This window comes from Spermophilus citellus (assembly GCF_964194105.1).
Source record: "Spermophilus citellus genome assembly, chromosome: 2".
Classification (NCBI taxonomy): Eukaryota; Metazoa; Chordata; class Mammalia; order Rodentia; family Sciuridae; genus Spermophilus; species Spermophilus citellus.
The window spans coordinates 5,408,959-5,431,945 of NC_138183.1; the positions used below are offsets into that span (position 1 = coordinate 5,408,959).

The following is a 22,987-nucleotide window of genomic DNA, read 5'->3' on the forward strand; positions in this document are numbered from 1 at the left end:
TGCAGGGGTTTGGCCCAAACCCACGCCCCTAGCACACGGGCCCCTTGCAGGACAGACTGTTTTGCTACCTGCCTGGCAGCCACACGCAGGACTACAGGAAGGGTGCATACATCCCATTCCTGTTCCATACCAGGGAGGACCTTGGCCTGTCACAAGGACCAGCATGGGCCTTTCACACACATAAACCCTCCCAGCTTGGGCCGTGACTGTGCAGTCACCCTAACAGACACAGCTCAGAGGAGACGGCCCAGGCAGCCTGGGGTCGAATCCTGGCATCATCACTTCCAAGCTGTGAGTCCTTAAGTAGGTCACCTGACGTCTCTGAATGTATTTCCTCATCTGTAAAATAAGTCTAAGGTTCTTGGAGATAAAGAGGAAAATTGCTGCAGAGTCTATAGGATCATAAGCTATTTCATAAAGGCAGCTGAGAGAAGAATCCAAATATCTATTAAGGGGTGATCGGGTAAGCAAAATGTGGTGTGTCTGTTCCCTGGGGTAGCACAGAGCCATAAAAGGAACAAGGACCGCCCATGCTCCTCTGCAGATGAACCTTGAAGACACTATGTGAAAGCCATGTGAGGCAGATAAGAAAGACCGCGTTAGATGCCGTTTATGGGAAATGCCCAGAACAGGCAAGTCCATAGAGACAGGGGGCAGGTGAAGGGCTGCCGGGAGCTGGGAAGGTTGAAGAGAGGCGAAGGGGGATGAGAATGTTCTGAAAGGGACTGCGGGGGCGGGGGATGGCTCTGGGGTCAGACCACTGGGCTGTGCAGGGTGAAATATTCCTCAACCAAGCAGCCACCAGGGAGCCGCCAGGTGCTCTGTGCCCAAGGCAAGCGGGCTTTGCCCAGGCACCTCTGGCCCACGGCCTCTCACACATCTCTCCTTCCAATGTGGTAACAGCTGCTCAGGGGGTGGCCTGGGCCCATGGGATCCCACCTCCTGGGCAAGGGACACCTGTGGGGCTGACCCTGGCCCTAGAGTCCCCCAGACAAGGGCTGGGGGATGGCGTGGACAGAACCTCAGCTCTCCCTGGGGCATGGGCTCACCTCCTGGAGAGGGCGCGGGCCTCTGTGGCCAGATGAGTCCAGTTGGCGGGCTGGCTGGACCCCTCCTGCACAATCTCCTTTAGAGACAAGAGGCGAAACTGAGGCCGGTCCTGACAGGGTAAGGGCCACATCCGGCTAAATTACTGCGCAGAATCAGACCGCGCCAGTAATTTATGACCGTGCAAAGCTGGCCACTGAGTCGGCAGGCCGTGCTCGAATCCTCCAACACAGAAGGACCAGTCCCACCCGCCAGGTGCCACCCAGGCAGTTCCACCTGGGACATCTTGGCTCTGCACATGCTAGCTCACTCAGCCTGTGGGGGAGGCTCAGTCTGACCTCCAGTTTTCAGATGACCAGAGCCTCCTAGAGGCAGAGGGAGGCCCAGGGTCACCAGGTCAATGGCAGGGACCCATGCCCAGGCTCAGTGAGGGAGGGGCCCGGGTACCAGAGAGGTGAGAACAGAGGCTGCATGCAGAATCTCCTCTTCTGAGGACTCCAGAGCTGCCCCCAGGTCGGCCAGCTGGATGCAGGTCTTCTGGGTCCTGGCCTGGTTGCAGCGGGCGCTCCTGCTTAGCACCCGCAGCTGCTCCCGTGCGGCCTTCACAGCACCTTCGAGGCCTGTCATCTGCTCCAGGAAGGCTTCCCGGGCCCCTGCAGGAAGCCCACAGTCCAGGGGTCACAGAGAAGTTGAGATTCCATGCTAAAGCCCCCACCCCCGAGCTCCTGTCTGGCCTCCACTCTCCCTGGGCACAGGCGAATCCCATCACCAGCCTGGGGTCCCCACGCTGAGTCCAAAAGACTCTGCCCATTTTACAGATGCAAAGGCTGAAGCCTAGAGAAGGCGAATCGCCACCCCAGTCCCACACACTGCATCAGCCACACTCAGGGGCCTGGAAGGGACCCGGGCCTTCTAAGCCACTACAAGCGATTCCAGAATCTGGGACGTCAGTGACCCTCTGCCCAAGTCAGCTCGGTGATTCCCAAGGACACCCAGCGTGGACACTTTAAGGCTTGCCACCTCCTCGCTCCCTCTTTTGCTAGCCTTGGACCAGGTGCCCAGCTCACCTGTGGGTGGCCCCAACGGCCACCTAGCACCGTGCTAGGAAATGAACTCTCACAGAGCACCAGTCCTCTCAGTGTCCTCTAAATGTCCCCTCTAAATGTCCCCTCCCAGGCCACATTCCGCCTGGTTTTAGCCGCAGGTCTTCTTTTTTGCTAACTGCTCACTTATCTCCCACACGTCCCGCACTGTGTGTGCAGGGGATGGGTGAGCAAGACAGTGAGTCCAGGGCCAAGAATCTGCCCACCTGCCCAGACTCCACCCGCCCAGCCCCTGGAACAGCATTGAGCCTTCACCTGCCATGCAATTGGGTTATGACTGCCCCTGTCTGCACCTCCCTTACAAGGGGGGATGGAGACTGATGTTAACACAGGGACAGGCGTGCTGGGGACACCGAAGGACAGGCTCCCAGCGTGACAGGACTGAGAGCCCTCAAAGCATCCGACAAGCCCAGGCTGAAGGCTGTGCCCTGGGCTCTGACCAGCCAGCCCCTGGACTCCTGCTCTGTACCGTGCAGAAGGTGGTAGCCCTGGTAGATGTCTCCGCGTGGGGCTTCTCCCTGCAGAATGTCTAGTGGCCCCCAGGGGCCACAGTTGGAGCCCTGCAGCCATCCATCCATTAAGGTCAGCCTGGCCTTCAGTTTGGCCACCTTCAGGGGACAGGGAAGAAAAGGTGTGAGGCTGGTGACCTGCAGTCCTCCCTGGATACCTACCCCTGGCTTCTGCCTGACCTGTCCCCCTCCTGGGTTCCCTTCCCCAGCTTCAAAGCTAAGGCCCAGCAGCCCTGAGAACCAGCCCTGCCCACTCCCTTCCCTGCTCAGACACCTGCTCATGCCGAGCCAGCACACGCCTGGCCTAGGGAAGAGGGCCTGTGCCCATCTGTCCTGGGCACTGAACTCCTAGGACTTGTCACCCTGTGGGTGTGCCGTGGGCACCTGCTGCCTGCATGTGCTGTGGGATGCCCCAAGTCAGTTCTTTTTTTTTTTTTTTTTTTTTGGTTCTGGGGATTGAACTCAGGGGCACTTAACCATGGAGCCACATCCCTGGCCCTATTTTGTATTTTATTTAGAGACAGGGTCTTGCTGAGTTGCTTAGGGCCCTGCTAAGTTGGTGAGGCTGGCTTTGAACTTGTGATCCTCCTGCCTCAGCCTCCCGAGCTGCTGGGATTATAGGCATGCGCCACTGCACCCAGCCAACGCCTGTTCTTTTTTTTTTTTTTTTTCAAAGAGAGAGTGAGAGACAGAGAGAGAGAGAGAGAGAGAGAGAGAGAGAGAGAGAGAGAGAATTTTTTAATCTTTATTTTTTAGTTTTCGGGGGGCACAACATCTTTGTTGGTATGTGGTGCTGAGGATCGAACCCGGGCGGCACGCATGCCAGGCGAGCGCGCTACCGCATGAGCCACATCCCCAGCCCAACGCCTGTTCTTTTAATCAGACACAATAACTGCCCAGACGGAAGGCAGCCTTGGCATGAACACCTGTCTCAGCTCCGTGACCTGCCAACCACCCTAAACTGAGGGCCATGAGGGCCGAGCCCTGACCTTAGTCCCCAAATCCAAAATGCTGAGATGAACTACAAGGCTTTCCTTTCCTTCCTTGATAGCAAAATCTGCCTTAAACTCATTTGGAAACAAAATGGTTCTGGAAAAGGCTGCTTGGGGAGTTTATTCAGCCACGTGGCATAAATGCAGAGCCCCCGTGGGCTGGCTCAGGACTGCTGCGCCCCGGTGGTGCCTGGGCCTGTGCACACCGTCTGGCCTCTGCAACCCCACATGCTGTGGACAGCCCAGTGCAGGCCTGAACCCTCTCTGTTTTGCAGTAGGAGAGAGACACTGAGGTTTACCAAGGCTGCCATCTGCCTGGGCACGTGACAACTAACAGGGCTGAGAAGGGAACCCCAACAGATTACCCTAGAGCTTAGCCTTCTACCTCCTGCACCACCCACCTCCCTGCCCAAAATTCTCCCTGTGCCTGGGGACCGGTGTCACCTCCCCACGGGAGGATCGTTATCGTCTCATCCCCACCAAACCAGAGGAAGCGTGGGACCTTGGCCCAGGGCAGTCAGGAAGATCATGTGACCAGAGCCACTCTTTCCTGTTCACCCAGAAAATAGGAAGGGCCAGGAGCTGTGGGCACAGGGAGAAGGCTGCTGGGGACCGAGGGCCCAGGAGCTGTGGGCGAACAGGCAGACCCCACGCCCCACACAGAGCTCGCAGCACTGGGTGTGGAATGGACGGGGTGGGTGTGCTTACCTCCCCCTTGACCAGGGCGTAGCAGGTGGGGCACTCCTCGCAGTGTGTGCCGTCCGCCGTGAGGAAGAAGTTTTCTTGGCAGCGGTCGCACTTGTAGCCCACGAAGCCGGGTCTGCACACACAGGTGCTGTTCTCGTGGCACTGGGCTGAGCTGGAGCCCACCGGGGAGCACCTGCAGGCTGGGGGGCCGGGGCTGTGGGCGCTGGGGGGCCTCATGCTGCAGCCCCTGCCCTGCACACCAGCTCCCCCGCGCCCCCCCTCAGCTCTCAGGACCCCCTGCTGGCATCTGTCACAGGCCTTCCCTGGAGGCTCCGATCAGAAGGTCTTCAGTGTCCCCAGATGCCTGAGGACCAGTCAGGTTTGGGAACTGCCCAACTGTCCAAGTGAGGAAACTGAGGCTCACAAAGGGGACAGGGGGCCCAGGCACATAGGAATTCAGTGGTGGCATTTGGGACAAGGTTCTCAGCTGCCACCAAGGTGCTGCTATTCCTCCACACCCACTGGCTCCCTGTCCCCAGGCTGTGCAGAGGGGACCCGCCCTGCCCCTGACCACTGTCTCTCCTGCCAGCATCTCTGGCGAAAGACCTCCCCTGTCCCAGCAGCCCAGGGAGGACCGGCTTCCTTACCTCGGCAGCCCTTGACGGAGAAGCCAAAGAAACCCTGCTGGCATCTGTCGCAGGCCTGCCCTGTGACACCGGGGCGGCAGGGGCACTGCCCCGTCTTGGGATGGCACTGGTCCTCCCGGGACCCCAGTGGGTGACACTTGCAGCTGCAATAGGGGAAGGAACCAGGTCTTAGGCCACTCCTGGCCCAGCTTCTAGTGGTGGCAGCTATGCCCACGGGAGCACAAATCTCACAGGATGCCCACCAGAAGGGGGAGGTAAAGGCCTTGGGGACAAATGCCCGTCCTGGAGAGATGGTAGCCTTCTGTTGGCAAGTCACGGGGACTTGCTCACTAAAGGCTCTGAGAAGTCCTGCAAGAAGAAACCCGTGGGGCCCCCTCACATTTTCCTGCAGGACCCTACTGTTCCTTAGAGATGTCTGTCTTAGGTGCTGCTGTGGCCAAAACAGCCACCCCTCCCTGGCAAGGCACCCAGACTGCCACAGCCTCACCCCACCTACCTCTGGCAGCCCCTCCCTGGCTGGAGGTTGTAGAAGCCGGGGCTGCAGCGGCTGCAGTCCCTCCCGGTCACATGAGGCAGGCAGGAGCACTGGCCAGTCACCGGGTCGCAGGGCGTCTGCCCACTGTCCACGCCCCCAGGGTTGCAGTTGCAGGCTGTGGGGAAGCAGGGCAGGGTGTTGGGGACGGGCACACCTGTCCACTCAACCACAGATAGGCTGCAGAAGCCCCTGAGAGGACCTGGGTGCAGCCCAGGCTGCTGAGCCCCTGCTGAGGTACAGCTGGAGGGCCGAGCTTGGGTCTCGGCCCCTTTGCTACGCCCCTGAAGACATCCAGGGCAGAGGTAGTGGTAGGCAGCACCCCCACAGCCTGCCCCGAGCCCTGAGCCCAGACTCCATCAAAGAGTCACAGGCAGAGCCCTGCACCCCGCCCTGGGCCATGAGGTGTCCTGGCCCCCCGGCCACCACAGGACAGCATCTCACTCTAGGACACAGCGGGTTCCCCAAGGGGCTCCACAGAGCAAGGGGCAGCAGGATGGTGGTGGGGTGTGGGAAAGGCGCAGGAGCAGATCAGTCTGGGGCAGACGCCCAGCTCCTCCCTGCAGGACCACAGGCTCTGGTCTCCCAGAGCTTAGGCTCTTCTGAGGGTTACCCAGGTGGGGGCTGGAGGAGGAAGGGGAGCCCCGGCCTGGTGACCCTGGGTCAGCCTCCTGGACTGAGCTGAGAGCACAGCACTGAGTTATCCAACAGGGGGAAATCGCTGGGTCCCAGTTTATAAAGCGCCAAGGCTGAAAGGGACCTTGCAGAAGAGCCAGTCCCACCCTCTCCAAGGAGACAGGGACCTGCCGGAGGCGGCAGAGCTGGCGAAGGGGCCAGCTGGCTCTGGGACTCTCAGCCACCCCATCTGGGTTGAGTGGGTGGAGGACGAGGCCCCGTGCCCCCGTGGGCCCAGGTGGTGGGTACTCACGCATGCACCTGGTGGCAGGCCGAGGGGCCAGGGCACTCCCATAGAAGCCCCCCTGACAGCGCTCACAGTGGTCCCCCGTCGTGTTGTGCAGGCAGCGCAGGCAGCGGCCCGACAGCGGGTCGCAGTTGCCCACCGCATTGGGGTCCATGTTCCCACTGCACTGGCACGGGCGGCAGGGCTGGGGGGCCCCAGAGAGCCCCAGTGGGTCCCCAAAAAAGCCGTCATCACAGCTCCCACAGAGCCGCCCTGTGTGAGAGGGAGCAGGGTGAGGAGCTCGGGCCACCTGTGCCAGGCACAAAGCCAGGCCTCCGGTGAGTGGAGCACAGCCCCCCCCCCCCGCGGGCTGTCCCCTGGCTGTGTGGTCTCAGGGAAGCCACTGTGCCTCCGAACTCAGGCTCCTCATCTCTAAAGGGGACACGTATGGCGGCTCCTTCACAGGACTGTGGAGGCTCAGTGAGATTATTTCCTGACATGTGATAAGTGCCAGCATGCCACTGTCACCACTATCTTCACGAGCACCTCCGTTGTCACTGTCTCCTCCCTCCCCTCCCCCTCTACATTTCACGTGTCCCTTTCCTGCTTCTGCTCCCCGTGGCCTCTGAACTTGCTCAGGAATGTGCATTTCCACTCCTGCCCTGCCTCCCGGGTGGACCTGGGGCTGCTGCCACCTCGTCCCACCCGCAGGGCCACATGAGCCTCACAGGAGATGGGGTGTGAGGACTTCGGGAGGGTGGTGGCTGGGAGACCCTCTCTGGACACAGCTCGTGCTTTGGGTGGTGGGGCCATTCTTGGTAACACACCAGTCTCTGCCCAGATCTCTGTGCAGCTATGTCTGGGGGATCCACAGATCCCAACTGGCCATGGTCCCCGGGGTGGTGAGAGGAGGGGCCCGTGAGGTGCGTGTCACCCCCTCTTTACACCTCTACCCTGTGTCAACGGACACGGGCAGTCCCACTGAGTGGACACGTCTAAGAACAGCTGTGTCCTTGTGAAAAACAGGTGTGGACTTCATGGTCCTCTTGAAATCAAGCCACCGTTACTCAGAGCACCCTCAGAGAGGGGCAGAGGGACACAAAGGACCAAGAGACCAGGAAGGAAAGACCTGAACAGGGTTCAAGGTGAAGGCGAGCGTGACTCTTGGGGACTCCATGTTGGGAGAGGGGAGCTCGAAGCCCACACTGACCAACGCAGTCCCCGGCCGTGCCCTAGGGACCAGGTGAGGGCAGCTCTGGTGGGGGGTGTGGTCCTGAGGCAGGCGGAGACCAGGACTTGACCGCAGCCAATCCCAACCCAGCTGCCCAGGGGAGCTGTCTGTGTGCTGGCCTCTCACAAGGCCCAAGGAAGCCCTGCAGGCACAGGAGGGCAGCAGAGCCCTGTTGGTTGTCCCCGCCCCCGGCTGCGACCCTCTGAGCTTCTGTGTCCACTCACACTGTGAGAGCCAGTCAGGGGGCCGGGTGCTGGCTAGTGGGGTGCAGGCCCCTTAGCCTCTGGCTTCCCTGCTCTGCGCCTGTCCACTCAGCCCTGCCGGCTCCTGGGGACCAGAGAGCTGCTCTCGTCAAGGTCCAGTGGAGCAGAGTGTGGGACAGGACTGGTCCGATGCTGCCATGTGTGCCAAAGGTAAAATCCCATGTCTGGGACCTTGAGGATATTGGGCCACATGAAACCAGCCACACGGAGGGACCAGCACAGTGTGACTCCACCTAAATGAGGTCCCCGGGGAGTCCAACTCAGAGTCAGCGAGTGGAGGAGCTGTGACAGGCCGGGAGCAGGAGGCGCTGAGCACTGACCTAACAGGCACAGAGCTTCTGTCTGGGATGGTGGGGTTCTGGGGATGGACGGTGGCGATGATGGCGCCCACAGCACCCCCAAGTTACACGCTTAAAATGATGTTTAAGGCAGCAGCTTTGACACTACATATTTTACCATGATAAAAAAAATCCGTGCTGTAGTATACCAAAAGCCACTTAATCGTACATTTTAAATGGGTGGATTGTTGGGCATGTGAATGTCTCAAACACTACTGAAAAAAGATGCGGTGTCTAGGAGGGCCCCGAGCCCAGCAGCAGGAGCGAGGACCAGCAGAGGCCTGGGGTGGGGGTGAGGAGGGCCCCGCTGCACACATTCCTCAGGTGGTGTTTAAAAGCTGGAGGACCCGAGGTTTCAGGTGAGGTTTCCTCCTTTGCTCTGAATCTCTGTTAGGGAAACAGGTGCTGGGCTCCCTCTCAGGCCTTTTCAAAGGTCACTTCATGTGTTCAAGGCGAGGTCGGCCAGCAACCCTGAAGTCTGAGGCCTTGTCTGGGACTCGGTGTCCCCAAAGGTCACTCTTGCCATCCCTAAGCTGGGCTTTCCCCAAACTGCCACATCCCCAACCCAGGACCCCAGAGCCCAGTGCACCCGAGGCTTGGTCTCCCCACAGGTTGGGCCCTCCCTGGGTCACGGCCACTCACCTCTCTGGTGTGGGGGGCAGTGGGTACACACCACCTCCCCACCCTCTGGGACAATGGAGCAGGGTGACTGTCCAGGGCAGGGACAGGGCTGGCAGTCGTCAGCTTGCCCTGCGAAGGCGTTGCCATAGAAACCGGGCAAGCAGCGCTCACAGGACGGGCCCTCGGTGTGGTGGCCACACAGGCAGATCCCTGAGGGTCAAGACAAGAACCACTGTCCACTGTCTGAGCCAGGATGCCCCTGAAACTGGGCAGAGGCAGCATGGCAGGGATGGCTGGTGCAGGACTGGCCTGGGCTCAGGTCCTCCATCTTCTGCCCACTGAACCCGCAGTCACCTAACAGGCCGGCGTCTCTGTCCTCGCCTGTAACACAGGAATAGCAAAGGCGCTGGCCTCGAGGTTTCCGGCAAGGACCATGGAGCCGGGCGTTCAAGGTGGCCCACTCTCCCTGGTTCACGCGTGACCCGATGTCACTATTAAGCTGCGCTCCAGACCTTCCTCTGAACCAGGAGGCGCAGAGACACACTGATTCTCCTCTTCCTTCCTCTGCCTCAGGGTCCAGCCTTGGTGCAACTTTGCAGGGGCACCCCGAGGCTGCTTGGCCTCACATGCAGACCTGTCCCTGCCTTCTGGTGCCTGAAGACAGGGGAATCTCAGTCCCCTCCACAGCCCAGCATCACCTGGCGTCCACTCAGAGCCCGGGGTGCTCTGAAGGGAGGCCCGGCCACAAACACCCAGTAGCAGCCTGGCCATGAAGGCGTCAACCGAGGCCAACACTGGCAGGACGCCCCTCCCCTCAGCACCCAGGCTGAGGTGGACATGAGGAAGGGGGAGGGACGGGAGTGGGCCAGTGGGTAGCACTTAGTGGCACTGCCCCTGCCTGGGCCCAGCACCCACAGGCTCCTCCCGGCCTGGGCAGTGACATGAAGCCTGGGGTGGAGGGAGGCAAAATAGTCCCCTCCCACAAGACTCTGCTGCCTCAGGCAGGGCAGGGGTATGCGGCCGCTCCCAGGCTCCATTGGTGGTGTCTGCCACGGGCACGAGAATGAAGGGTGCCCCATGTGTCACATGGGCAGAGACCTGCCTGCTCCAGGGAGGACCCGCTGCCCGCTACCCACTGGGTGGGGGCAGAGAGGCCTCTGCCCTGCCCCCACCTTTTGGCTCCTCTGCAGGTGGGGACAGCCGGTGAGAGGTGCAGCTCTGCCATCTACTGGCCATGTGGCTGCTCTGCACCCAGAGTCCCAGGCTGTGAGACAGGACAGTCCAGGGACCACACTGCAGGGATGCTTGCAGGAGCCAGTAGTGTGATGTGTACAGTGGTGCCGGGATGAGAAGGAGGCTGGTGACCCTGTATCATTATCCCCCAACACACTAGAAGGGACGGCCTTCTGTTTCCTGCCCTTCCCAGGTGACGACCCCAAGGCTCAGGCCCCGTGAGCAAGGGCGCAGCTTTGGTGTCTTTAGAGCCTAGGCATCTCCCTCCCACCAAAATGTAGGCCATGTGACACTACTGCTGTCCCCAATTGACAGGGACGGAAGTGACTCTCCCAAGGCCACAAGCCCCGAAGGGGTGAGGGTGTCAGATATGAGGCTCTGGGACAGTGCCTGTGAGCTGCTGTCACCTGTGTGGCTTGCATGGGTGCTCTCCTGCTATCACCTGCCTTGCAGATGCCTCTGTCCTCCCTCACAGCACCCACAGCACAGCAGGCCCCCAAGGTCCTCCCTGCTCCTTCCTGGGAGGAGGGAGCTGCCTAGCAAGGGCAGGTATGTGGACAGATGCCCTCACCAGATGTTCACATCACCCTTGGCATGGAGCCTAACACACAAGTGGATCCAGTCACGGCTCTTACTAAAGTACAGGACGCCCTGGCGACAGCAGGAGTGGGCTCTGGGCCCATGGCTTGGGCAGCCACTTGGTAGCCGTGCCAGGCTGTGCCCGTGGGGGTCAGTACTCATCTCACAGGGCCAGATGTAGCCCAGATGGACTTAGATTAGGATGCCAAAGACTCACCTGTGTTGGGGTCACAGGTGCCATGCTGGTTACAGGTGCAGGGGACGCAGCTGGCATAGGGACCCCCCTGTGGCGTCTCCCTTTTGTATCCTGGAGCACAGGATTCACAGAACTGGCCTGTGTAGCCTCGGGGACACGAGCAGGTCTCCACCCAGGAGGCTGGAGGGGAGAGTCCCCTCTGGGTCCGGGCCGATGTGAGCCGGACCTCACTCAGGAGCACCTGGCCTGCAGAGAGAGAGGAGGAGGGAGCTGTATGCACGCTCCCCCCAACCTCCCCCGCACAAATGGGCAGCTGCGGACAGAGGGCAGCCTAAGGATCAGTTATGATTTGTAGAACAGTCAAATTAAGGGCGGGGGAACAAGGCAATTACAGAAGGAGAGGCAGCCAAAAGGCCAAAGGCAGAGCAGGTGCTCAGCACGGGCAGGGAGGGCAGGTGGCGGGGAGGGAGGAAAGACTCCGTTCTCCTGGGTTATTAAAGATACGTATATTTAAATAACAATGAGCCATCCCAACCCCTTGATTGGGAAACATTTTAGAGACCAGCCATGGAGGGGGATAGGCACAGAGAGCTTACGAGGCCCTGCTCAGAGCTGCATGCTACCTTTGGGCAAAGCTTAAGGTCTGTTTCCCGAAGTTTTAAGTCCTGCAAGAGTATGGAGATGAATGAATGCAACAGTTCTGTCATTTAATGGGAGGATTGTTTTTAACAGAAGGATTTTGATTGAAAGGGCCTAATGACATGGAAATGCCAGTGAATTTTTTTGGTGAATATTTTGCATTTAAGTGAACAATAATGCACTCATTTATGAAAATAAAGAATCTGCCATTTGAAAAAAAATGTGTAGCTGAATGCATGTAATTTAGGAGGCTCTACTTGTAGCAACTGAGGGGTACAGGGTCCCATCAGACCAAGCTCCTCACTGGGTGTGGTGTGCTGGTGCACGCCTGTTATCCCAGCAACTCAGGAGGCTGAGGTACGAGGATCGCAAGTTTGAAGCCAGCCTCAGCAACTTAGCAAGACCCTAAGCAACTTAGCACGACCCTGTCTCAAAATAAAATATAAAAAAGGGCTGGTACTGAATATATATTCCATCCCTGGTACTGAATATATATTTTAAAACCACACCTGTGAGCGCTGGAGAAGTAGAGCTGGCAGTAGGGGGGGGCGCTCCTATCAGTAGAGATGAAGACAGTCTTTGGGAGGGAAATTTTGGCGTGTTGAAATTTAAAATGCACACTCCTGGACCTAACACTTCCATTTCTGGGACCTCCTGTGACCAATGCCTACACAAGGACAGAGAGCTTTATGTGAGGTGTTCCCTGCTCCCTGCAGGGCTGTGTGTCCCCGTGGGAGTTGAGACCCTGGAGTGTCTGTCACTGGGTGGGGGGTCTACGCCAGGGCATCCTGCAGAGGGGAGGACCTAGAGGACCAGAGCTGTCTCTAGGACACACCAGCAGCTGGAAAGAGTGAATCACAGAAGAGTGTACCATGTGACCGAACTTCTAGGTTAAAAAAGACCAAGGTAAGAACGCACCCCAAGGTTCAGAGCAATAGGCCCCCAAATGTGATCAGTGGGAAGAGGTTGGGCCTGGGGGTAGGAGAGGTGTTGGTTCTTGCAGCTGTGTCTCCAGTGCCCCCCAATACCTACTGTGGGGTGCTGTGGCATAAGTAAGAGGCGCACTGGCAACTGGAGACTAGGGACTGACTGGGAAGCTTGGGAGCTGTTGGGGAGAGTGGAAGTGAGATTCCCAGGATGAAGAGGAGCCTTGACCCAACAGAAAGAGGAGGTGTTGGGGCCTGGGGGATTGTGGGCTGCACCTCCAAGCCTCGGACCTACAGGGGCCTGGGGAAAGCCAGCGTCAGAGCTGCAGGCTCTCAGAAGGAGCAAACTGACCCCAGGAAGCAAATCTGAGGTCCACTTGGTTGTCACAACAGGAGGCCAGAGTGCTAGAGGACACTCTGTCCTGCCCCTGTGGTTTGCAAATGTTCCTCTGATGCTAGAAAGGCAGCAACACCCCTCTGTAAGCGCCTGAGCCTAGACCCCTGCTCCATCCTGCACTCAGACACCAGGTAGCATGACCACGTCCAGTGTGTATGGAACTGTCCAGTGACGCAGATGCCACAAGGTGGGGGGACTCTGTGCCTTGCCTGGTTCAGAGCTGTCCCAAGTCATATACCAGTGAAGGCACGCAGCTCACGGGGCTCGAATCCCCATGGCCACCACCCCATCCCATCTGCAGCCCCTCTGTGGACCCCCACTCATGAGCTGGCAAACACACCCATTCAGCTGAGTTCCAGAGGACGAACCCACAGGATGTCAGGAATCAGGGTCACCTGCATTCCCCTGAGGGTCAGAAACTTGGTTTACGGCTTCACCCACAGATGAGTGGCTATTCTGCTAAACGTGTTCCCCCCACGGAGTGATGGAACCCAGCCACAGGCTCCATGCACCTTTTAAAAGAACCACAATGAGGGAGGTGACCGAGCCTACAGCCTCCCTCTTCATCCTGGGGTGCCTGTGACCAATGACCTGGTTTCCACTCTAGCACAGCCATGTGGGACTCGGTCTGCACTGCTCAGGTGGGCAGAGGGCTCCACAGCTTCTTGCCTCTCGGAAACCCACACTCACTCCGCCCAGCAGGGAGCCTCTGACCGCTGAGTCTTTAAGCCTGGTCAGGCCTGAGCCCTGTCTGAATATTCTCCCTTCCTTTTCTTTATTCTGTGTATCATAGGTAGGATGTAATATGATTTTTAAAATTGTATGAAGGTAGGGTATCACCATGTTTGTTCCTAGTGACCAAGGCAAGAGATGGTGACAAATACTGGTCCATCCTGGGGACTTCGAAATGCTACCAGACTTGGGGTGGCTTGGGTGCAATACCACCAGTGACCAGCAGGGGCCGAGCTCTCAGGGAAGATGCAGCCCCCATATCTGCCCAGCCCCCCCCCCCCCCAGAGCTGTCCACCCGGAGGCCCCTCACCTGTACAACCTCTGCCTTGGCCTCAGCCACCACTCCTGCTGTCTTTGTGGGTGGCAGGGTCATGGGCAAGTGCCGTGACTCCTCAGAATCTCAAAGTGCTTAGAAAAGTGGGGACAGTAACTGCCCTCAGGACTCAACATGGCAAGGCCACGTGGGCAGGACCCAGCCTGGTGCCGTGACCAGGGCTCTTGGGGGCATGCTGCCATCATTACTGACCAGAAGGGCCTGGGCCTCGTCCACTAGCCTGGATACTCAGAGCGGTCAGGTTGGCGAGGAGACGCTGGAAGTAGAAGGCAGGCAGCGGGGGCTCCGTGTCCTCAGAGGTCTCCTGCAAGCTGCCGGGGACAGGGCCATGTGAGGCCTGATGGGGGCTGGGGGGTGCCAGGAGCCTGGGAATCAGAGCAGCCGCCCAGACCACAGGGGACTCTCCAGGGTGCCCCTCCTGTGCCCCCACATCTCTGAGGACGGATGGGGACACTTACAGGAACCTGAGCTGGGCCTGCCCCGGCTGCCCAGCGTCCTGGGGACCCGACAGACTGGAGTGCCTCAGAGCCAGGGCCAAGCCCGCTCCTTCCAGTCTCAGCTGCACCAGGGGCACAGAGCCACCACGGGGGACGCGGAAGGTCAGCGTGAGGGGCTGTCCATAGCTGAAGCGCTGGTCACCCAGGAACTGCTCTGCAGACAAGAGAAGAGGCTCGGACAGTCTTCCGATGCTCAGCTTGAGGCCACAAGTCTATCGATGACAAGAAATGCTCCCTGCACCACAGATGCCAGGTGTCACACCTAGGTGCCGTCACCTGGGGCTGGCTTAGAGCTCTGCTGTCACTCTTGATAGTTTCGTCTCTGAGCTAGAGCTTTGTAAGTGAAGTCCAAGGGGACAACAGAGTCTGAACTCGGGGAGCACAGGAACGGTGAATGAGGGAGCCCCCTGCTACCGGCCCACATATCACGTTTGAGCCCCGGGAACTCAGAATGTCTGTGGACCCACCTCGTGGGAGTTAGTGAGACTCACCGGGAGCCAGGCCCACCCCTTCTTCCTGCATCCTCTGCGTCAGGTGACCACCTATGCCCAGAACCAAGCAGGGGGGCCTGGGGTGTGGCTCAGAGGGACCAACTGGCCCTCCTTTCAGTTCTTCCTCACTGGAGCGCAAGCCAAAGGCAGAGAGAAGCTGTGAGACATTCGTCCAGTGGGAAAGGAAATAAAAATGCCCAAGGCTGGGTGCGGTGGCACAGCCTGTAATCCCAGAGGCTTGGAAGGCTGAGGCAGGAGGATAGTGAGTTCCAAGCCTCAGCAACTTAGTGCCCTAAGTAACTCAGTGAGACCCTGTCTCCAAATAAAATATAAAAAAGGGCTGGGGATGTGGCTCAGTGGTTAAATCCCTGGGTTCAATCCTAGGTACAGAAAATAAACAAACAACAAAAAAAGGAAATAAAAATACTGAGCCTCATGTCTGGCAGGGTTTCCTCTGTTCCAGAAAGAAAAATACACAATCACTTCCAAACTGTGAAAAACAGACTGTCTCATTCCAGGGATTCCACATACACCATGGACCAAACGGTCTCCAACCCCAGTCCCTGGACCTGTGCACGGGCCATCTGACGTGGCAGGGATGAGGCTACAGGTGGAGCCAGGTAGCGGACCAGCTGGCCACAGAGCAGGGACAGGAAGTGGACCCTCCAGCTGGGCCCAAGGTCATCCCAAGGTCCTAGGGACGGGAGAGGTCGTGATGGGTGCCAGATGCAGCTGCTCTGAAGCTGGAGGAAGGCCAGGCCCCCTGAGCCCTTCCCCTGAGGCTCCAGAAGGGAAGCAGCCTGGGTGGCACCCTGACCCCAGCCCTGGGCCCACATCAGCGACCTCTGTCTTCCAGGGCACTGACAGGACTGGGCATGTTCTCAGCCATGTTGAACAGCCCCCACCATGCTGAATTCAATCCCCACTGGGAGGGTGGGAACCTTCCCCATTCAGAGGAGGTCAGGCGGTGGGGCCCACGAGAGAATCCTGGTGGCTTTCTAAGAAGGAGACAGACCAGGAGACACACACACATGTGCAACCCCTGTCTCTTACCACGTGATGCCCTGTGCTGTCCAGGGCTCTGCCAGCAAAAAGGCCATCACCAGACATAGCCCCCGACCTTGACTTTTTTCTTTATAACTCACCCCGTCTGTGGCGGTGTGTAATAAGAACTGCACTAACCACACCTAGCCGCAGAGGGGAGCTAGCTGGGCAGACCCCGGCCGCAGGTACCTGGTGCTGTGAGCACCTCCTCGTCTTCTGAGCCCAAGAGGATCCCACGCGGGTTCCATCGTGGGGGACGCTCCGAGTCTCCCTTGCTCCTGACCCACCAGCCTCCAGGTCCTAGACAGCAAGCACAGGCACAGCCGGCAGCATGAGGCCATGGGGGGTCCCCAGGAGGCAAGTCCTTCCCCTGAGGGGACTACGTGTGGAGGGAGCCCAGGAGGAGACGGGAGCCAGGGACCCTGCTCTGCTTCAGAGGGGTCTTGAGTTCCACATGAAGAGATAGCCCGAAGATCCAACATGGGGGCCTGGGGACATCAGGGCCACCCCCAACAATAATGGACTTGACCTTGTCTTCAGAGAACTTTCTCACCATGGCCTCACCCACCCTGACCCTCCAGGTACGTGTGTCATTAGCCCTACTGTACCCAGAAGGGTCACCTGGTGAGGAAGGGTCCACACCAGGAGGGGCCCAGGCCTTCAGGCCCCCGTTCTGTCCACCTTCCCTCTAGGGACAGGAGTTACAGCAAGCACAGCCAGCACAGAGCACATGACCTCCAGGGGCACTCTCCAGGGCAGCTGGCAACAGGGTAGGAGCCGAACACCCGAGCACCCAGGGGGCGGGGAGGGAGGGATGAAGGGGAAAGGCCTGGGGCTCCTTGGGCTGAATTAAGTGGTTCCTTGCTAACTGTGTGACCCTGAGAAAGTTACTTAACCTCTCTGAAGCTGGCTTCACATCTGCAAAATGGGGACAGTGGAGTACTCTGGGCAGTGGCAGCTCTCAAAACTGGTCCACACCCCTCAGGGAGACCCCCAAGACCCTTTCAGGGGTCTGTGAGATGGAGCTATCTTCCTGCCGACCCTGAGGGAAGATTTGAGTTTTCTAGAACCTGCACGATGTGTGTGCTGTTCCTGCCGCTGGCCGGCAGAGGCCCATGGGAGGAGCAGCCGGCTTCTGCCCAGCCAGACCTTAAGGGACAGGCGAGAACACAGAGCCAGCAGCTCTCTTCTCAACAGATATTCTGGGGTTTAAAATAGTCATTTTCACAGAACTATGTTCTTCATTTTAACATAATAGGTTCACAGTGGCTGTTTTTTAATTTTTAAAAATAAACATTTTTAAAAATCAGTTTTCCCGCTAATATCAATATATACACAAGTGCTCTGGGGTCCTCAGTGGTCTCCAAGAGGAAGGGACCAGAAAGTTTGAGAACCACTGGCTGAGGCAGCTGAGATAATGAGGTGGTACCACCAGACCCCTTGCTCTCCTAGGGCCATGTTTGCCTCACACCCTGCCTTCTGCATGGCGTCCAGCAGAGGGCGCACTGTCCCTGCATCTGGGGCATGCCCTCCTCCCTGGAGGGAGAGGCAGAAGGTAGGGTGCTCCAGGGTGGCTGGCTCTGACTTCAAGCTCTAACTTCGTGCCCTGCCAATATCCTGCCCCAAAGATGAGGCTGTGTCCTCTAAAGTTGCAGACCCACACAAGGCTGCATGGTGAGAGCTAAACTCCAGAGCTCACAAATGTCCCGCATGGGGGATTCTGGAGCAGAAAAAAAGGACAGTAGTGGCCAAACCCCGAGGCAGCCCAGAGCACCCTTGATCTTAGGGAAGTTAATGTCCGGGAACCTGCCTCAGGAAAGTGACCTGCTTTTTTGGGGCCTCACCTATAAAACAAGAATGAGAGACCCTACCTGCCTGGGACCCTGCCTCAGGCATACCATGGGTGCTCAATAAACAGAGAACAGGAGATGGAGCCTGAATCCCCAGCCCCAGGTACGGCAAGGGATGATGACCTTCTAGGTTCTGTGGACATTCCCCACAGGATTAACAGGGTACCACTCCCCAGCCCCCCAGAGCCACCCACCCCCACCACACAAACTGCTGGAGGCTGGGAAGAGGCAGGGGCGGGGCAGAGGGGCTGCAGGGGGCTGCAGGAGCTGCCTGCTCACTCGGCCCACTCGGCTGGCATGTGAAGGGGCCGCCCACCCCAGCTGCCAACGCAGCAGACCCTGGGAGGTGGCAGTGGGGCACTGCTTACCCTGGCGGAAGTCGGAGAGCAGGCAGTGCTCCTGGAACCCGGCAGCGGCCCCACACACCTTGGAGTGGCCGTAGCAGAAGCAGCTGCTGCAGCCCAGTGGGTTGTGGGGCTGCAGGTTGAATGTCCCTGGGCGACACCTGGAAGGGATACCAGTCATGCCCACCAGGGCCACGTGAACAGGTCAGAAAGGCACGGGGCCCTGGGAGATCTGGTTAGCCGATGCCAAGCCAGAACCCCCCGGGAAACTCCTAAAACTGTTTTCCCCAGACTGACAGAGGAGAGCAAGGCAGTGCCTCACTGCCCCCCTGCTGTGCACAGCTGGCCAACTCGGACATTAAAGTCCCTGACGTCAAGGATGCTCTGGGCTGCACCGGGGTTTGGCCACCACTGTCCTTTTTTTCTGTTCCAGGTTCCCCACCCAGGACACCGTGCTGGGTTGAGCTGGGTCTTCCTTCTCCTCCAATCTGTAAGTGCCTCTGGGTCCTCCCCGTCCCTCTAGACCTGACCCTTCAAAAGCACAGCTCTGTAGACTTTGGGACCCGCGCATTCAGGTGTGTCCCTCAATGGTTTCTCGTGATGAGACTGGGGTATGGGTTGGGGGAGGAGGTACACAGAGGGGAAGTGTGATTTTCATCACATTAGGATGTGACCCCTGGGCAGTGAGGTGACCCTTCCCTCCCCAGGTTCCTCCTGTGAGCAACTGCCCAATGCCAGACCTCAGCAGTCACTAAGCCCAGCCCAGGGAGGGGACCTGAGCCCTGTGGGTGGGGACCAAAGAAGGTGGACCTGTGACCACCACAGTGATTAATGAATATTTGGAGGCTACACAAGCATTCTGTTTCTCCTGAAAGTGCCACCCACTAATGTCAGCATCCATCGGTGGCTTCTGCCCTCAGCGATCACTACTGTGAAGTGCCAACTCTGATTCTCTACTGCCCGCACTCCTTGCTCGTTGATTGTTTGGAATTCTGCAAGGAGGGTCTGTCCCTTTGTCCCCTCTATTTATTTATCCCACCGTCTGTCTGTCTCTGTGGGTGTGGGCACTTGTTTTCCTCTCTGGGTTAGAATGGGATCCTTTGCTGATTTATTTCGCTGTTCAAACCACTGCAGCTTTGGGAGCCCTTTCAGGTTGGCTCCGGTGTCCTCCCATGGCCCACCCTGGTTTGGGATTTGGGGCTGGTTTGTGTGTGTGCTGGGAGTAGAGGAGGGGGGACCCAGGGCCTCCAGCAAGCCAGGCCAGGGCCCTGCCACGGAGTCTTCTGCACCCCCCCCCCCTGCCCCTGCTCTCATTCTTAAGCACTTCCATCTCCAGCATCCTCTTGCCATCTCCCTGCCTCACCCCCAGAAACAACCCTGTGTCCCCAACAGCCCTGGGGGAGACTGCTTTACACACTCGGATTCCTGGTTTGTGGTCCTGGAGGCTGTCTGTCTGAGCAGGCCCAGGTGGTCTTCTGATTCAACTCGGATGCCCAGTAAGCTCAAGTGAGCCCACCCCACCAAGTCCTCCCATTATACAAGTGGGTAAACTGAGGCACAGAGGAGAGGACCCACTCAGGGTTGCGAGGAGGAGCTGGGGGAGGACCCGGGAGGCTTCTGGCTCCCGAATTGTACTCTGCCTTCTTGCTTAAGGTGCCTAGGGGCAAGGCGAGGGGGAAAAGAACCTGCAGAGACAAGATAAAGGGCCTGGGGCTGCCAGAGTGAAAGCCAGGGCCAGGGACCAGCCACAGGGTTTCCTTGCAGCAAAGGGCTTGGATACCAGACACAAAGCCAGGCGGGGCAGACTGTGTGCATCCAAGGAGACCAGCCCACGTCTGCCTGCCAGCACCACAGCTGGGAATCAGTGGCCTTGAACAGGAAGTCCATGGACCACGTGACCTTTGGAAAATCCTTTTGTCTGACTGAACCTCAGGTCCCTCATTTGCATCACAATGGGATTGCAAGGGCCCCCCCACACACAGGCTCAAATCTCAGCTCAGTTGGTAGGGCCTTTGGGAGCAGGGCACTGAGAAGTGGCCTGAGTTACAGGAGGGCTCATGGCAAAGACTGTGCTCCATTAGTGATGTCTGACTTGGGTATGAGATGGGAGGGCTGGGATAGCACTCAATTAGTGATGTCTGTGGCAGGGCTGGCAGAGAGGAGTGGTGAGCTACATGGATCAGATGACCTCCCATCCCCCCTAGCTCCCTCTGAGCTTGGGAAAAAAAGTCGTATTTTCTTAGCGTAGGAGGCATCCATAGCATTAAATCAAAGCATAAACAGTGCCATGAGGCCGCTGGGTGACTTCCTGGACGGCAGGTCCATGGTGCTCCAGGGGTGCGGGCTGCCGCTCACAAGTGGGTGAGGACCGTCCTGTGTTTCTCCTGACTCACAGCCCGGGTGCCTGCTCAGCAGCTGTGCCCACTCCCACTTGTGGTCAACCGGCTCACCCACCTGTCACACTGGTCTCCCTCCACGTTCCCTTTGCAAGGGCAGCGCCCACTGCGGGGGTCACAGGTGCCCAGGCTGCCAGCAGCATTGCAGGTACAGGGTCTGCCAAAGAGGGGGACAAGAGGACAAATGTCCAATGAGCAATTCCAGAGTGGGAACTGGCTGTTCCCAGAAATCCCCAAGAGGAGCCGGCTGCCCCTGGCCTCCCGTTCCCACCTTGCCAGGGAGGTGCCCCTCTACCTGCCAGCACAGCGCAGCCTCTGTGTACCCCACCCTCCATCTGAGCCTCCACCCACCGTCCACTCGCCCTCCATCCATCACCTGCCCCTCTGCCCTCCATCCATCACCTGCCCCTCTGCCCATGCCCCCTCCATCCACCAACCTCCCGCCCACCCACCTGATGAGCAAAGGCTCCGCCCTTGGGACCCCGCAGTGCGGACACTGCCCTGGATGTGCCCTGGGGTCAGGTGGATGAGAGGTGTGAAGCACCACAAAGGGGCATCTGGCCAGCCTTGGGGACGAGGACATCAGGGGCAGGAGGAGGGAGGCTTCCCCAGGGAGTGGTCCCAGCAAGAACAGGCGCCTGCCAGAGGCAAGCTGGCAAGGCAGGCTGGGCGGGCAAAGGTGGCTCCAGGGTGGAGGAGGGCATCTGTGAGGGCCCAGAGGCTGGGATGGGGCAGGAGTCCTGTCTAAGGTCTGCTGCTTTGCTTCATAGTGCTGGGATGGAGCCCAGGGCCCTGCACACTAGGCAAACACTGCCACGGAGCCACACCCATCCCTGATGGCCACTTCTGTGCCCAGAAGCATTTTGTCAGGAGCCTGAGACTCCCCAGGCTTGCATCCCATGGTCCCATGGCCTGTCCAGGATAGAGGACAAGTTCACTTAAAAGTGCTTCTGGATCACAGCAGCTTCATGTATCTTTTTGCTCAGGGTGAGTTTTCTCAATCAACAGATGGTAAATGTGCTGGGCCCTCTTCTGAGGCTCCAAACCCGGTAGCCCCCTGCCTGTCCGTCTCCCCTCCAGGGGCTCTGGAATCTGCCCATCCCTCCTCCCTCCACATGGCCAAACCCTAACACAAGCTTGCTCAGCCTTCCTGCCCTGTCCAGCTTCTGACCTTGACCACCCCCAAACGTGTTGGTCCTCAGCTCCTCCTGAGCCTCCCTGCTCAGTACGAGTCTCACTTTGTACCTGAGTCTCACTTTGCACCTGAGTCTCACTTTGCACCTGAGTCTCACTTTGCACCTGCCTCGAGCCTTTGCTGGGCTCTTCCCTTGCCTGGACCACCTGTCCCCCCTGCTCTCCATCACTCCCATTCAATCAGCACTAAAAATGAATGCCTCTCACAGGAGCCTGCCCTCCACCCCGGAGGTAGGCTGCTGGGCCACAGGACACGGAGCTTGGTCACATGATCACCTGCCCACGTCTCTCTGCCTCCTGGGGACTGGGCATCTCTAGTCCTTACCAGAACTGGCTATGGACTGAGAAACGATAGAGAGAGGAAGGGGGGTGGGGGGACAGCAGGTGTTCTGTCCCTCCCACTTCCCATCATTCCATCCCAATACAACACACGTGCCACCCTGGCCACCCCCACGCACCCCCTGCTGTCCTCACCTGCAGCCACCCTCGCTCAGCGAGTGGAACCCGGGCAGGCAGCGATCACACTTCCAGCCTGTCACGGTGGGCTTGCAGACGCAGGTGCCCACATCATCGCACTGGAGGCGCAGGGAACCTGGGGAGGAGGGCACAGGGCTGCGGAGGCCTGAACTGAACGCTGAGGGTGGCTTGGGCTGCACAGTCACTCACCTGCCGGGTGGCAGTCGCAGGGCTGACAGGGTTTCCACTGGTCCCAGTGGTAGAAGTTCTCCTCACAACGCTCACAGTGTGGCCCAGCAGTGTGGTCACGGCAGTGGTGACAGTGCCCGCCGTGGCCCGTGCTGCGGAAAAGCTCCCTGTCAAATGTGCATTCCTCGGAGCGGCCGCTGCAGTTGCAGGCTGTGGGCAGGAGGCCGGGGAGGAGGTGTGAGTGGCCCTGGCAGGAGGGAGCACTGTGCCACCCAAAGGTGACTGAGACCAGGGCCTCGGCTGCACAGAAGCACCAGTCTGGGTGGGCTGCAGAGAAGCCCACGACGCTCAATCCGGGCCTCAGGGCTGCCTGGGCTGGGGAAGGAGTCCACCAGGGCAACCAGGCTTCCAGGCTGGTGACGGGGAGGAGACTGGGAGGGGCAAGGATGGGGCAGAAGCAGTCTGGCCTTGTGTCTCCAGTGTAGAGAGAGCCACAGGCTTGGCATGAGCCGGGTGGCAATCGTGAGCGTCCCCTGGTGGAGGCAGCCCAGAGGGCAGGAGGAATCCATTAGGGTCCTGGCCCCCCCCCTCCCCCCCCCGCAGCTCCTGCAGGCAGCTC

General features: G+C 58.9%; 1 protein-coding gene across 3 annotated transcripts in view; it reads right to left on the minus strand.

The window, feature by feature from the left end:
- The window catches only part of LAMC3 (laminin subunit gamma 3), a 51,984-nt gene that overhangs the window by 13,596 nt on the left and 15,401 nt on the right, over positions 1–22,987 (minus strand). For 2 of the 3 annotated variants that reach the window (XM_081267929.1, XM_081267927.1), the window contains exons 5-20: positions 22,390–22,578; positions 22,198–22,315; positions 20,588–20,686; positions 18,158–18,294; positions 16,129–16,239; positions 14,366–14,558; positions 14,100–14,218; positions 10,901–11,125; positions 8,893–9,081; positions 6,446–6,691; positions 5,482–5,635; positions 4,986–5,128; positions 4,360–4,538; positions 2,620–2,758; positions 1,495–1,700; positions 1,050–1,126 (exon numbers count right to left, since the gene is read on the minus strand). In XM_081267929.1, coding sequence (XP_081124055.1) covers positions 1,050–1,126; positions 1,495–1,700; positions 2,620–2,758; positions 4,360–4,538; positions 4,986–5,128; positions 5,482–5,635; positions 6,446–6,691; positions 8,893–9,081; positions 10,901–11,125; positions 14,100–14,218; positions 14,366–14,558; positions 16,129–16,239; positions 18,158–18,294; positions 20,588–20,686; positions 22,198–22,315; positions 22,390–22,578 — 2,524 coding nt within the window. The remainder of the gene's footprint in view (positions 1–1,049; positions 1,127–1,494; positions 1,701–2,619; positions 2,759–4,359; positions 4,539–4,985; positions 5,129–5,481; positions 5,636–6,445; positions 6,692–8,892; positions 9,082–10,900; positions 11,126–14,099; positions 14,219–14,365; positions 14,559–16,128; positions 16,240–18,157; positions 18,295–20,587; positions 20,687–22,197; positions 22,316–22,389; positions 22,579–22,987) is intronic. The other variant, XM_081267928.1, reaches the window with a different exon arrangement.